Here is a 15,867-nt window from a genome sequence, read left to right on the forward strand (position 1 = left end):
GTCATAATATTCTAGTTTAATTATAATGTTGCTGCCATATTTTTTTATATTTAAATAAAATATACTAATTTGTTTAAACTGCTGTTTTCCCTTAGTTTTCTCAAATATTTGCCGTAGGTTTGCATACTTACTGGCCTAGCAGACGGATTACTAATTCCATTTCATTTTGATTACCTCCCTTTATGGCACCATTTATGAAATTTCATGTTCAGTGTTGAAAATAGTGTTTTTTTCTAACCATGTAATTATACCTTACACCTTTTGGACAACAGTTTCTGCCATAAAATCAAAGGCCTTGTGGAACATTGACACAAACCTGAATGTACAGCAAAATTCAAACCCAAACCAGGAAATAAAAGTTCAATATCATTAAAAATAGTAAACATTTAGTGGTTTCAACCCAATCAAAGTAGTTCTATTGCAAAACAGAATGTATATATTCAAGTGGTTCTAACCTCATTAAAGTAGTTCTAATCCGAAACAGAATTTATCACGGAGGGCCTTATATTAATGGATGCAAGACAGAAGGTATTTTTATCCTTCGATTTTTGGTCCAGTTTCGTTTCCAATACAGAAGTGCTGCGAGTGTGTTGATTTTTCCCTTATTTCCAAAATCAATATTTTAGCAGCTGAAAGTGTCAGACAGAACTGTTTGTGACCTTTCCACACCTGTCAAGTTTAAAAATACCATACACAGGCGAATCACTTAGTAAGGACATGTCTGGAACTTTCCATATTGGTCATTTTGAACACTTATTTATTCCCACATTCCATCACACAGAAACCATGTGCATATACACATCTTTTACCATATATATAGTTTAGCACTATGCCTCTTCTCCGAAAAAATATTGTCTCCTTTTTTTAAAGTATTTAAACTTTTTTTTATCAAAACTTAACAATTATAACATCTACCCTGTACAGCAAATTTTCATGAATTCTGTATGTATATATCCTGAACAATGTGGGGCATTAATCCTTCGTCCATATGCATCATTGTCAACATTTTTGAATGTTCGATGCTTATGCTACGTAAATCACTTAGTCGTACAAGTAGCTTGGCCAAGCACGTGCCACTGTGGTACCGTTTCTTTTCGAGGTATTCCGATAAAGCATCAGTATAGATTTTCTGTATTTGTTCTACTTGCTCTTTATTTTTTAAGTCATGGCGCTCTGCAATACATAAAAACACTTGCTTTGTACTGGTTTCAAAAAGGAAGAAACTAAAACAAACATGAGTCATATGAACAGTGTATGACACATGTTTCCTAAAAACACTTCACATTGTAACATTATAAAGTCAAACAAGAGGGCTATGATGGTCCTGGATTGCTCATCTCTTAGTTCACATCCAACTTGAACACTTTTGGTAGATGGTCAACTATTGAACATTTGTGTGAATCTATTTACAATATCAAGCCAGCAGTTTCTGGTAAAAAGATTTTCAAAAGTTTCTACTACAGCCATAGGTAAGAAAATCGTGACAAACCCAGTTTGGTAATTTTTTATACATAACTGAATGATCTAAGGAAGTGTCAATGGTCATCTAAGTACTATTTCTGTGAAATTATCTTAAAACTATGCTAGCAATTTCTGAGAATAAGACTTCTTTCTTTCAGTTTTCCAAAAACCAATGAAAAGAAACACAAGCACTGCCTGCGGGTGCCAATGCTCATCTGTAGTTTTAACCGAAACCAACTAAAACTAGAAAATGCTTTTGTAAAAAAGCGCATGTCTCCCCAAATGCAAAGTCCTATAGGCAAGAAGTCAATAGGGGTTAGGAGCAAAAGTCAAAGAGACACTGATGGTTGGCTGCAATAGGGATCATCTACTTGGCATGTCCAATCATCCCGCTAAATTTCAACACTCCTGGCCTAGTGGTTCTCAAGTCACTGTTCAGGCTTCTGTGACCTTGACCTTTGATCAAGTGACCTCAAAATAAATAGGGGTCATCTACTCTGCAAGTCCAATCATCCTATTAAGTTTCAACATTGTAGGTCAAGTGGTTCTCAAGTTATTTCCAAAAAATGATTTTACATGAACAGGCCACTGTGGCCTTGACATTTAAAGACTGACCCCAAAATCAATAGGGGTCATCTACTCTGCATGTTCAATCATCCTATGAAGTTTCAACATTCTGGATCAAGTGGTTCTCAAGTTATTGATCGGAACTGGTTATCAATGTTCAGGCCCCTGTGACCTTGACCTTTAACGGAGTGACCCCAAAAACAATAGGGGTCATCTACTCTGCATGTTCAATCATCCTATGAAGTTTCAACATTCTGGGTCGAGAGGTTCTCAAGCTATTGATCGGAACTGGTTGTCAATGTTCAGGCCCCTGTGACCTTGACCTTTAACAGAGTGACCCCAAAATCATTAGGGGTCATTTACTCTGCATGAACAATCATCATATGAAGTTTCAACATTCTGGGTCAAGAGGTTCTCAAGTTATTGATCGGAAATGGTTTTCCATGTTCAGACCCCTGTGGCCTTGACCTTTAACAGAGTGACCCTAAAATCATTAGGGGTCATCTACTCTGTATGACCAATCATCCTATGAAATTTCATCATTCTGGGTCAAGTGGTTCTCAAGTTACTGACCGGAAATGGTTTTCAATGTTCAGGCCCCTGTGACCTTGACCTTTCACAGAGAGACCCCAAAATCGTTAGGAGTCATCTACTCTGCATGATCAATCATCCTATTAAGTTTCAACATTCTGGGTCAAGTGGTTCTCAAGTTACTGACCGGAAATGGTTTTCAATGTTCAGGCCCCTGTGACCTTGACCTTTAATGGAGTGACCCCAAAATCATTAGGGGTCATCTACTCTGCATGACCAATCATCCTATTAAGTTTCAACATTCTCGGTCAAGTGGTTCTCAAGTTACTGACCGGAAATGGTTTTCCATGTTCAGGCCCCTGTGACCTTGACCTTTGACAGAGTGACCCCAAAATCGATAGGGGTTATCTACTCTGCATGACCAATCATCCTATGAAGTTTCAACATTCTGGGTCAAGTGGTTCTCTAGTTATTGATCGGAAATGGTTTTCCATGTTCAGGCCCCTGTGACCTTGACCTTTGACAGAGTGACCCCAAAATCAATGAAGTCATCTACTCTTCATGACCAATCATCCTATGAAATTTCAACATTCTGGGTCAAGTGGTTCTCTAGTTATTGATCGGAAATGGTTTTCCATGTTCAGGCCCCTGTGACCTTGACCTTTGACAGAGTGACCCCAAAATCAATAGGGGTCATCTACTCTTCATGACCAATCATCCTATGAAGTTTCAACATTCTGGGTCAAGTGGTTCTCAAGTTACTGACCGGAAATGGTTTTCAATGTTCGGGCCCCTGTGACCTTGACCTTTAATGGAGTGACCCCAAAATCGATAGGGGTCATCTACTTTGCATGTACAATCATCCTATGAAGTTTCAACATTCTGGGTCAAGTGGTTCTCTAGTTATTGACTGGAAATGGCTTTCAATGTTCGGGCCCCTGTGACCTTGACCTTTGAGGGAGTGACCCCAAAAACAATAGGGGTCGTCTACTCCAGCAGCCCTACAACCCTATGAAGTTTGAAGGTTCTAGGTCAAACGGTTCTCCAGTTATTCCTCGGAAATGAAGTGTGACGTACGGACGGACGGAAGGACGAACGGACGGACGGACGGACAGGGCAAAAACAATATGTCTCCTGGGGGAGACATAATTTCTGCCCACAACATTAAGGTGCTCTAAGCATTAGGCAGGTCACAGCTACAACTACTGAACAATCTGAAATATTTAACTAACCAGAAAATATACATATCGCTGTGAAGAGTGCGTATTCTGTGTTGTCTGTGCGTGCATCAGCCAGCGCATGACAGAAATTGAAAACCTGCTTCCAGTACTCTGTACTTCCGCCAGCAGCTATCATGTTATCAAGTGAGCAAGGGGTACCATTGGCAAGTACTATGGTGGCAGTTTGGAGGTCATAGCAACGAGCAGCACGTATAGCCATAACCTCACTACAAGCAGCCTGAAATTTAAAGCAAACACGTAAGAGAAACTTCTTAAAATCACTGTTGAAGTAAAATGAGGAAAAAGAAGAGACAAATTAACAGTTGCTAAAGTAAATAAATTTAGATTCTTGAGTCATAGATGATGACCAGAAGTGAAACAAGAGGGCCATTTTTGCCTTAAGTTGCTCACCTTAACTTGACACATTAAATTGTATCATGACAATTATATAGAATTCATGCAAACAAGATTTTCTGCTTTTAGCTCTGTTTTCCCCTAAATGGGGTCAATTAAAACTTTGTGAATGAGCATATAATGTATACATACACAGATGCTAAAAGAAACCTTCAGATTATTTGAGAAATATCTATACTAGGATGCTAAAAATTATGTTTGCTGCAAGTTTATAAGAAGTAATGTTGTAAATTTCGTTGGGACGCCAGACTTAAGGTTATGGTGAGCTAAAAAGAAGCCTCTAATTAATTATCAAACATTTTAATATTATACAGTTTACAAAAATGTTCCGGTGTATTTAAATAAACAAGTGATATTTTTGTCTTCTGAGAATGGGTCTGGGCCAAGTTTCTCTACAGGGCTGTAACCATGCAATAAATAAATTGATGACATGCACAAATTTGCTACATGTCAGGTTTGCTGTTGTTTTTCTTTGTTTTTGTTTTTTTTTGACATCAAACAAGAACTTTTTGAGGTTAAGCTGGGAAAACAACCTCTCTAGGTCCTATATGGGGCTGTAACTCTGCCAAAAATAATCTGAGCTATCTAGGTGGAAACAATATATTGAAATTCCATTAAAACCTGACCAGGGTTTTTGAGATTTGTTTGACTGTTATGGAACTAACGCGGTTTTTCAACAGTATTTTAGGTATGTAATGGCGGGCAGTTAACCTAACCAATGTTCCTGGATTCTGTATAAGTACAAACCTGTTCTTCGCAAGTAACTTCAAACTTCCCCACATGAATCAGAGGTGGAGGACGAATGATTTCAGACACAATATTTTTTATCAGATTGTCACAGAGAACATAGTCACGCCTGGCCCGGGGATCAAATTCACGGCCCCACGATCCGTAAATCTGTGCTCTCCCTATTGAGCTAAGCAGGACATTTGGACAACTTATATGCAAAAGGACAGACTGATGAACGGATGGATGTACGGACAGACAGATAATTAATGCAGAAACAGTAAATCTTCCATAAAGGGGAGACATGACTATTACTTATTAAATGAACTTTATTGCCATCGTTGATCCATACTGCCATTAAAAAGTGTAGATGAACATATCAAAGTTTCTACCTATCTCATGGCAACGATAAGTGCAGATGTACTTTCTACATTCAGTCTGGCTTATCTTTGGTCATCAATGTCAAATGTCTGTCTAAGACTGCTAAGAGACATGACTAAAGGACACAATCCCATTTTTACAATATTTAATTGACATCAACATTTTGATATATATTTAATCACATCTCAAAGAGTGCCACAACAACCTGCCAAATGCCGTCTGGTTTCAGACATGATTTAATCTAGAGCCTATACCGCCAAGAATCATCAACTCAAAACCCTGAATTATTATGTACTGATCATTCCTATGAAGTTTAGGTAGTATAGGAGAAATTGTCTCAAAAAACTTCATAAATGGCAAGAACATCCTAAACTGTCCCTGTTACTCAGCATTCCTACAATGTTTAGTTCAAATCCAATCAGTAGTTGCCAGGAACCAGTTCCTGGGCAATTTTTTTATCTTTCCTATGTTACTTTCTCACAAAATATTTGATACAAATGAAACTCACACCACAACTTAATCACCTGCTGTTTCCGAAAATATAACCAGCACCACATACTGAGGTAAAATGAGCCGCACCATGAGAAAACCAACATATTACATTTGTGACCAGTATGGATCCAGACCAGCCTGCGCAACTGCGCAGTCTGGTCAGGATCCATGCTGTTTGCTAACAGTTTCTCTACTTGCAATAGGCTTTGAAAGTGAACAGCATGGATCCTGACCAGACTGCGCGGATGCGCAGGGTGGTCTGGATCCATGCTGGTCGCAAACGCACTATGTTGGTTTTCTCATTGTGTGGCTCAAATTGGTTTCTCAGGGGCTCAAAATTTTAATGGAATCATAAAGACAAGTAATCTTCTGGTTAAACAGTATCCAGACAAATACACTGACAATGATATGCTGTTATTCTTGGACCAAATTATTAAATTTACTTTCATATATCTCTAAACCATTAATCTTAATCCAACACTGTGTATTGTCTACAAATTACACCTGCATAGAACCACCAACCTTCCGTAAGCCAGCTGAATGGCTTCCTCACATGATAAATTCAACACCCCGAGTGAGGTTCGAACATACATCGATGAGGGGCAATTTGAAGACAGCGACCTTAACCACTCGGCCGTGGCGGCCTCGAAATTTAAATAAACCCATGTCATCAACACAAATGGAATGTACAGTTAAATTCTTTGTTCCCTACTTGATCCCTTCACAATTTAAAAATATTGCAAATGTGCAATGCTACTGAAACTGAAAGTTGTTTTGTGAACATAGGTGAAGTTGCTTAATAAAACTTAATGTAAATACAGTCTTCTATAAAAGTGTTTATTCATAGATACAAAGAACAAAAATCCAATCCAAATGAAATGACTGCTTAAATAACACCTAAATAAAGTGGTCATTACATGTCCGGAAACTGGTTCTGTCCAGTTACTGGTTTGCAACAGTCTAGTTAAATTCTTGAGATACACACAGACAGACACATATTATCAATTTTTTCCACTACCTTATAGTACTTTCCAGAAAATTCACTGGAAAATGGATAGAAAAAAAACAACTTAAGTAACTAGAGCTCCTACTACTTACCTTTAACAGAACAATTTGGTCATCTTTACATATACGTGTAAATCCAGGTAGATTTTTGGCAAATTCTACAATTAAATGAGTGATAATGACTGTCATTTTGGCAAGCTGAGACAAAAGAGAGTCGCCGGCAATGGCTTCCATGTTGGCCATGTCGGCAGAAATATCCTGCAAAATACAAGAAAAACATTTATAGCAAAAACAAGAAAATGCAGAATCATCCTGGAAAAATACAAGAAAAACAATAACTTAATATCTCAGTAATTATAATACCCAGTGCAAACTTTCCAGAGTTAACAGCCCTAAGAAAGACTGAAATTTCTTGCCTTTCTAGCGGGGAAAGTGTTCAATTGTCCAAGCATGTGAATGAATAGACATTCTTATTTTTCTCAAGGAAAAAAAAACTTGTCTATATGATGCACTTGAATGACATCACTACAGTCACATTATGACATCATAAATTAAATACATAATGCTGGAAATACCATAAATCAAGTGACTAAGATCTATTTTTTTAGAGATAGGCATGGATTGGGACCTTACATGTCTGCCAGTGAATGACATCAGTTTTCCCAACCCTCAGAACAGCATAGATATTAAAACTTCAAAACCTTTTGTGTCTCAAAACAGGCTATCCTCCATTAAGGAAAACCCTGTTTCACACAAGCAGGCACATAAGATCCTTGTCCTCTGCTGAGCTTTATTCACTAAAAATTTCGTCTCTTTTGCAAAGAAAATATCTCCCTTTATAGCAAGACATTTGCTCCTCAGGCATTCGCTCCACCTAGTGTTACAGAAAGATATTTGCTCCTCAGGCATTCGCTCCACCAAAGTGTTACAGAAAGACATTTGCTCCTCAGGCATTCGCTCCACCAAAGTGTTATAGAAAGATATTTGCTCCTCAGGCATTCGCTCCACCAAAGTGTTATAGAAAGACATTTGCTCCTCAGGCATTCGCTCCACCTAGTGTTACAGAAAGATATTTGCTCCTCAGGCATTCGCTCCACCAAAGTGTTATAGAAAGAGATTTGCTCCTCAGGCATTCGCTCCACCAAAGTGTTATAGAAAGACATTTGATCCTCAGGCATTCGCTCCACCAAAGTGTTATAGAAAGAGATTTGCTCCTCAGGCATTCGCTCCACCAAAGTGTTACAGAAAGAGATTTGCTCCTCAGGCATTCGCTCCACCAAAGTGTTACAGAAGAGATTTGCCCCTCGCTTCAATGTCAGGATTTGCTCTCAGGCTTCGCTCCACCAAAGTGTTACAGAAAGAGATTTGCTCCTCAGGCATTCGCTCCACCAAAGTGTTACAGAAAGAGATTTGCTCCTCAGGCATTCGCTCCACCAATGTGTTACAGAAAGAGATTTGCTCCTCAGGCATTCGCTCCACCAAAGTGTTACAGAAAGAGATTTGCTCCTCAGGCATTCGCTCCACCAAAGTGTTACAGAAAGAGATTTGCTCCTCAGGCATTCGCTCCACCAAAGTGTTACAGAAAGAGATTTGCTCCTCAGGCATTCGCTCCACCAAAGTGTTACAGAAAGAGATTTGCTCCTCAGGCATTCGCTCCACCAAAGTGTTACAGAAAGATATTTGCTCCTCAGGCATTCGCTCCACCAAAGTGTTACAGAAAGATATTTGCTCCTCAGGCATTCGCTCCACCAAAGTGTTATAGAAAGATATTTGCTCCTCAGAGTGTTATAGGAAGGCATTCGCTCCACCTAGTGTTACAGAAAGGTATTCGATCATACCTTGGGGTGTTACAGGACAGTATTCAATATTGTCTGTTGTAAACAGAGGTAACACTCACGTTTGAAGATATGACCTAGAGCGATTGATTAAATTTGCCAGACAACTAACTTCAAGTGAATTCTGACAGCATATTACAGATTGGAAAATATTCTAGATAAATTTCATTATATAAAAAATTTATTCAGAGCATGACTGAAACAATTTAGCAAACGCAATGTCCTTTGTTGAATTAAATTCACACAGACACATTTTAGGTCAATAGCAACTTTTGATGGGGTGGCATAAGTGAGCACTTCAGTAGAACCATGACCTGCAGGATGATTTTCTCCCATAACATAATTCTACACCCAAAGATCAAAGGTCAAAATGGCGACTTAACAACTTTTGAAGGTAGACATTGACCCAAAGTGACCTGTCAAGACATTATTTCTGGCAAACGTGAGCACCTACCTATTTCCTTATCTATCCTTTATAGGTACAACATTTTGAAATTCAAGATATCTGGCATGAATTTCACAGCGTACCCCTTTAAAAAAATTGACAGAAGCAAAAGAGCATGAATTTGACTGTGTGTCCCTTTAAAATCTGAAAGATGTAGACTAGCATAAATTTGATGGTTTGTCCCTATAAATTATGGAAGATGACACCTAAAGCAAAAGCAATTTTCAACTGATTTATAAAATCTCTTGCAAAATTGCTTGCCATTCACTTTGAAAGAAGAACCTATTACAACCTAAAGCCATGTCTCAATCTGTATGAGGAAAAGCTTTGAAAAAAAAAATTCTCTGGAAATCTAATTACAGATCCAACCGGTGGAATAAAGTTGCAACATCTTGTTGATTTCCTAACCCATAAAATATTCCAGAAACAATCTTATGATTACATTTCTTTAGATATTTCAGATATGTTACGGTATTTAGTATTCAGGTCGATAGAACTATTTTCGAACCTTTACAATATATCACTTTTTTTTAAAAATTGAAATATAATGATATTAAAGGAATCAGTGACAATACCCTCGAAACGAAATGCCATTCCCTGTGCATTATGGTTAAGGGTTCGAGTCCTTGTCTTAAAGGAACAGACCTGATACCTTGTGGCTGTGCTTAACGTTCCTCTTAAATAGCTTTAAGCAGAACCTCAATGGGATATCTATATCATCTTCAATTCTGTGGTTATACTGGAATGGATGCAGCGGAGTGGCCCAGTGGTACCGCTTCCTGACTACGAAACTAGCGGTTGCGAGTTTGAGAACCTCCAACTATAAATCTTACTAACATTAGGATGTGTGCATTACACCTGGCATGCTAATGAACAAGGGAAGCTTCTGGAAGCATCTTCTGTATCTTGCACTTTCCTCCCACTAACATTACTAACAGTCTTCTGGAGGAGTTTCCCATACGGATTAGCTTTGGCAACTATAAATAGGCTTACAAATTATAATTTTTCGTTATAAACAGTCAGATAAAAACTGGAGAAGGCTGCTCAACAAAGAAAACTGAATGTCCAATGAATAGTTTAAAATGATATCAATGATACTATAATTTAATTTTTCACAGATTAACTTACAAACGGCACAATTATATGCCACTCTGTTTTTTAGACGATGAATCGGATAAATGATAATCGCTTCTTTTATTCACGGGGAAAAGATCTTTTTAAAGCAACTCTTCACATATTTTAAACAATTTTTTAATAATTTGTTCTTTTTTTTCTAATTAAACAATATCCCTCTGCCTTTGGTGGGGAATAATAAAGGGTTACTAAATCACTGAACTTGAATAAGCCAAAGAAATGCACAACTAGGCTTGGAAAGATCCCTGTAATGAACCTAAGTGTAGATTCTCCCAATATTGTAAGTGCACTTGCACCAAAGTGGTAAAATTATGGTAAATCAAGGGTCAAAACTGCACTGAAAATAACAGAATCAGAACATGTGTAGTTTTGAAAATAAGGCTTGGCATTGAAAACTCCTGTAATCCGCTTAGTAATGTAACAGAAGTAGGCTAAGCAAAGATCATTTTTGTGAAGATTGGTGTAAATCCACCTTGAAATGTGAAAAGGAGCTGCGCCAACAAACTTTGTGATAGACCCCGAGTCAATATTAATATATTTTCCATCACTCGGACACCAGAAGTAATAAATACAAACTGTGGCTGAGTAGGTTTAACAATATTGCATAATGAAGGTGGTTAAATCCCATGAAATGAACTAAGTCAAGCTGTTCTCACCTACTTAATCCTATAATGGCAAACCCAACTCTATCTATATAATCTGGTAACAGTAAATCAGACTCTATTAAACATGTAACTTTATTAAAAGCTTTCTGAGCAAATTTTCTGGACTTTTCCAAAATTATAAGAGTTACAAGAAAATTATTACATACAGACACATATAAATAAGAGGATGATTGTAAGGTTAGATTGCAACACACAATATGTAGCAAAAATATCCAGAATTTTTATTATATACATGTATCGTTTTGCACAACTCCTTATGTATAAATTGCAATTCCATAGTTTGAATATTAAAACTAGTTATGTAGTACAAACTATTGACTAAGCTAAAGTCAAAGTTAGATAAACAAGAGGGCCCTGAAAGCCTAGCCTGGGAAGCCGTTGATAATATTTGTGCTTTGTCAGAAGAAATCATACCTAATATTTATCCATTAAAGATATCACTTAATTTGCGCTAATTAGTGTTAACTGGCAATCATTGAGTTCCTGATATTATCAACGCCTGGAGAAATCTGAAGGAGTTTCCATGTAACTACTGATTATCGATTTTCTATAATTAGCCTAATTAACATGTGATCATATTTGCGCTTGTTTGAATCGAAAACGAGGCAATGCTGCCGAAATTTCAGCGATTTTCGTAGATCACTAAGGTCTGCATTAACATAACATCTTGATAGCTATGACGCAAATTTAAGTTTATACTGACATATTTAAAAGTTGTTACAACTTGCTTGAAAAGCTATGGGAGGTACAAACTGGTATTTGTCTATGGCCCGGAAATGTTCAGAAACCTTCGGAAGTACACGATTCCGATCTGTTTTTTCCGTGAGAATTCCGTTTCTGTTTTTAGCCATGGATTATTGCTTTCAGAAGTTATCGTTCTTTATTAAACACCCGTATATTTCGGGTGTAATATAGGTGGCGCTGCGGTCAGAAAATAGCTTTCCCCAGGCAGTCAATTTGCAGGTAGAAAAAAAAGTTAAAAATTGTCAGACTGGATTCCCAGGCAACTGAAAGCCCTGTATCGCTCACTTAACCTAGTCCTTTCCCAAGATAACCTAGTACCTCACTTCCCCTAGATTTCATAATGACAAACATTTTGACCATGTTTTATGAAAATCAGGAAGATCATAAAACCAAGTTTTTTCTATGCTTTGATCTAGTGACATAGTTTTTGACCTTATGCTATCCCACTATTGAATCTGACTGAGATTTCATACAGACAAACATCCAACTAAAATTTGAGAAAGTAGCCTCTAAGTCTAAGCAAAGTTTTTCTATGATTTGACATAATGGCCTAATTTTTTTCCCAAGTTACCCAGTTACAAATTTATCTTTACATTAAACAGACAAACATTCCTACCAAGGTTCACGAAGATCATATAGAAAGTGTTAACAATATCTTTCTATGATTTGACCTTGTGACCTAGTTTTTGACCTAGTTTTGACTTGACCTCGATTTATATAAACAAGAATTTTGACAAAGAAAATGATGCGTTTACTGTCTTAACAAAGTTTTGCTTTGATTACCTTCTTTTTTACCTCAGGTACCAAAATCTTGAACTTGGCCAAGGTCAAACCTTCAGGCAAAGATTTACGATGATAAAATTGAAACTGCTGCACCTTGAGGGTTAACAAGGTTTATTCTATGATTTGACCTAGAGGCCAAGTTTAAGATATACCGAGTGTAAGGTAACAAACTTTTGAACCTTACCAAGATTTCATAAGGGCAAACATTCTGACAAACTTTTATGATGATCAAGCAGAAAATGTTCACAGCTTAATTCTAAGTTTTTGACTTAAAGGGACAAAACACATTTTGGAAGAAAAATTTTACCCGAACTGTGGGCGAGTAGCTTTAATGTTGTGAATACAGACTAATCATACAGCAAAAACTACAAATCAGTCATTTATACAACGAAATACTAATTCATACAATATATAATTCTTAATTCAATAACAGCCTTACCCAGAAACTCATTTTTCAAAGCTACTAAACCTTATTAACATAATAACCTCCTCTCCTTAGAAATCAGATATTCAAAAATACTTACATCTACTGATTTTATTACAGCCTCATCTGGGAATTCATATTTATCTTGAAGAAAAACAACTTTTTCCACTAATGTTTTAGTATCTTCCTGAACCCTTAACAATGGTTCAGTATCTATAATAGTCTCCGGTCTAATGTTTGCTTTCGTTTTCACTTTTTCCTTACAGTCAACTGCTTCGTCAAATTTTTCCGACAAAGATTCAGGACTGTTTGTGGACTCAGATATTTTTTTCACTTTCGTGGATTTTTGTTTCCTCCGCACGTCTCTAGCCTTACATTGCTCTTCCGACAGCAAACCTGTAAAAAAAAGAAGTTTTTAACCTTTACCCTGCTAAATTTCTAAAATGGACTGGTCCATCATTTAATCTGAGCAGTACCATTTATTATTCGAAGGGGTGATCAATGGCAATGTATTGGCTGAATAGCGAACAGTGCAGACCACGGATGTGCAGGCTGATCTTGGTCTGCACTGGTGGCAAAGGCAGAATCACCTGCCGCCTGCTGGCTAAAGGTTAACATAAGGTGGAAATATGGTAAAGAACAAGAACTGTTCTTGTAATGACAAACTTTTTCAGTGGGAAGGAGAGAAAGGTGTTTAAACAGGGGAGTAAACATGTGTTTACAGATCAACATGCCCTTCTATATATTATGTGCATTCCAGGGCAAAACATAAATGTACTGCAGCCTTACTATGCATAAAACAAAACATGTTTGAAAGCCAAAGCTCACTCTCCTATCCATTTAACAACTGACCATTCTAACATTCTATTTTTGCAGCTTTTAAACATGCTCAGTACTCAAAATAGCAATTACACCTGTTTTCCTCTTGGTTATAGCACAGGCAAAACGCTCCGGCTATGTTGTTGCCCTAGCCCTTGAATCTGGGAATTCTACAGATGTTAAAAAATCTTATTTTCATCCTTGCAAGTCTGCAGATCAACAATACAGTTTAGACAAAGATGTAGTAAAATTGACAAACTAGATGCCCACAGGCAACATGTCGAGCCCGCCCTTTGACCCATAAATGTGACCTTGACCTTTGAGATAGTCAGTCTCATTGAGTTAAACGTTCATGCAAAATATAAACAAGATTCCTCAATGCATGTCAAAGTTATAGGATGGACAAGATCTGACATGACATTTGACCTCCAACTGTGACCTTGACCTTTGAGATAGGAACCTGCGGTTTGCACATGACACTCTGTCTCACTGAGGTTAACATTCATGCCAAATATAAACAAGATTGCTCCAGGCATGTCAAAGTTATGGTCCAGACAAACAAATCCGGAGAGACGGACGCACATACACCAAACAGCCATTTGGACAACTATGTCTTCGCATCCGCAAGTGGGCTTGACAAAAATCCTACACTTAAAAGAGAAAAATCTTTTAGTATTGTAGGTACCTGTACAAACATGAACCTACTTCATATCTTTATATAACTCAGGGAAAAATTATGTTCTCTTTATTTAACTTGTACTTTGTAAAAGTGGCTCTTGACATAATCACCTAACAGCAAAAAGCGAGTAACTGTATTGACATATAGAAGCAGTTATCAACATTTTGCACTAAAGTGAAGAATTTTTAATTTTTGCAAAGGATTCCTGTAAATAAAAGTAATGTTTACAAGAGCAGTAAAGCATCTGTGATGCTCAACATCACCCAACATCCTACATATTTTATGACCCAACATCCTACATATTTTATGAAATTAATATTCCAGCAGCTTTTTTTCCTTTTTTGTTATTTATCAATGTCAGATACACATGCTACATCAGACTGTATAAAACAAAGACATTCAAAATTTTCACACAAAACTGGAACGAGCCACTTAACAAGACCGATATTTGCAATTCTGAGTAATTCAAGGGCCACAACTCTAGAAAGAGATCAAGTTGGTTGTTGGATTTGGCCCAGATATAATGCCCATAAACATTGTGACCAATGGAAAGAATTGCTCAAGTTAGAGAAAATGACAATGACAGTTTTTTTTTTAATTTGAGTAATTCAAGGGCTGTTACTCCAGAACCACTGGGACAATTAAGCTTGTTTATAAGCTGAAATATTATGCCCATCAACACTATGATCATGTCTGGAAAACACTGGACAAGAACTATTCAAGTTTGAGAGTAGAGACTGTCAAATTTTGAAATTTCTAGTATTTCCAGCGCAATAATTACAGAGCTACTGGGACAACCCAGCTGGTTATTTAACTTGGCATAGATATCAAGTCCATAAACATTGTGACCAACTTTGGTGAATAATGAATAAGAACTGCAATAGTGGAAAACTTTTATGGATGGATACCGCCTGGCCCCCAGCACTCTGCCACAGGTTATCACAAAGTATGTCCCGTTTCAATGGAAAACTGATACAACAGAAATCAAAATGACTAAACTGGCTACCATTTTTTGTACGTCTCCTTTTTTTATGAACAATTAAACTAGAGGAATCAAATTAGTTTCGCAGGCATCCAACTTCCTTATGTCAAAGTCCTGACTTAACTAACGCATTAGTAACCTAGTTGCATTTAATTTTATAATCATAATGAATTTTCATTACCTATTTGTATTTAAATCTATTGTGTTAATGATGTTCTTTAATATTAAATATTCAAACAGGTTTAATGAACGAACGGTTAAATCTCATATAAGCTTTACTTGTTGACTTTAACTAAACCTGCGTCTTTTAATAGACACATTTGCACTTCCATTTAATGGTATAAACAAGGTTCTTTCAAAATCTGTGTTTTATTCATAAAAGTATCCTTTGGCATAAAAGTTTTGACCTGGGTACCATTGCCCTTTATGGCAAGGTAACGTAGCAAAAAATTCCAACCAACTCTTCACCAACAAATGCTCAGATATAACTTAATTGAAAAAACATCTTCAAATTGATGTCAATCAAATGTAATCCAAAAATTATTTACTTCATATCATCA

General features: G+C 37.0%; 1 protein-coding gene across 4 annotated transcripts in view; it reads right to left on the reverse strand.

The window, feature by feature from the left end:
• Positions 1–271: 271 nt before the first annotated feature.
• The window catches only part of LOC123531850 (ecdysone receptor-like), a 130,132-nt gene continuing 114,536 nt past the window's right edge, over positions 272–15,867 (reverse strand). For all 4 annotated transcript variants that reach the window (XM_045313131.2, XM_053517524.1, XM_045313133.2 and 1 more), the window contains 4 exons: positions 12,928–13,223; positions 6,891–7,055; positions 3,792–4,017; positions 272–1,173 (listed from right to left, as the gene is read on the reverse strand). In XM_045313131.2, the coding sequence (XP_045169066.1) occupies positions 932–1,173; positions 3,792–4,017; positions 6,891–7,055; positions 12,928–13,223 (929 nt within the window). In that variant the 3' untranslated portion in view covers positions 272–931. The remainder of the gene's footprint in view (positions 1,174–3,791; positions 4,018–6,890; positions 7,056–12,927; positions 13,224–15,867) is intronic.

This window comes from Mercenaria mercenaria, chromosome 11 (assembly GCF_021730395.1).
Source record: "Mercenaria mercenaria strain notata chromosome 11, MADL_Memer_1, whole genome shotgun sequence".
NCBI classification, from domain to species: Eukaryota; Metazoa; Mollusca; class Bivalvia; order Venerida; family Veneridae; genus Mercenaria; species Mercenaria mercenaria.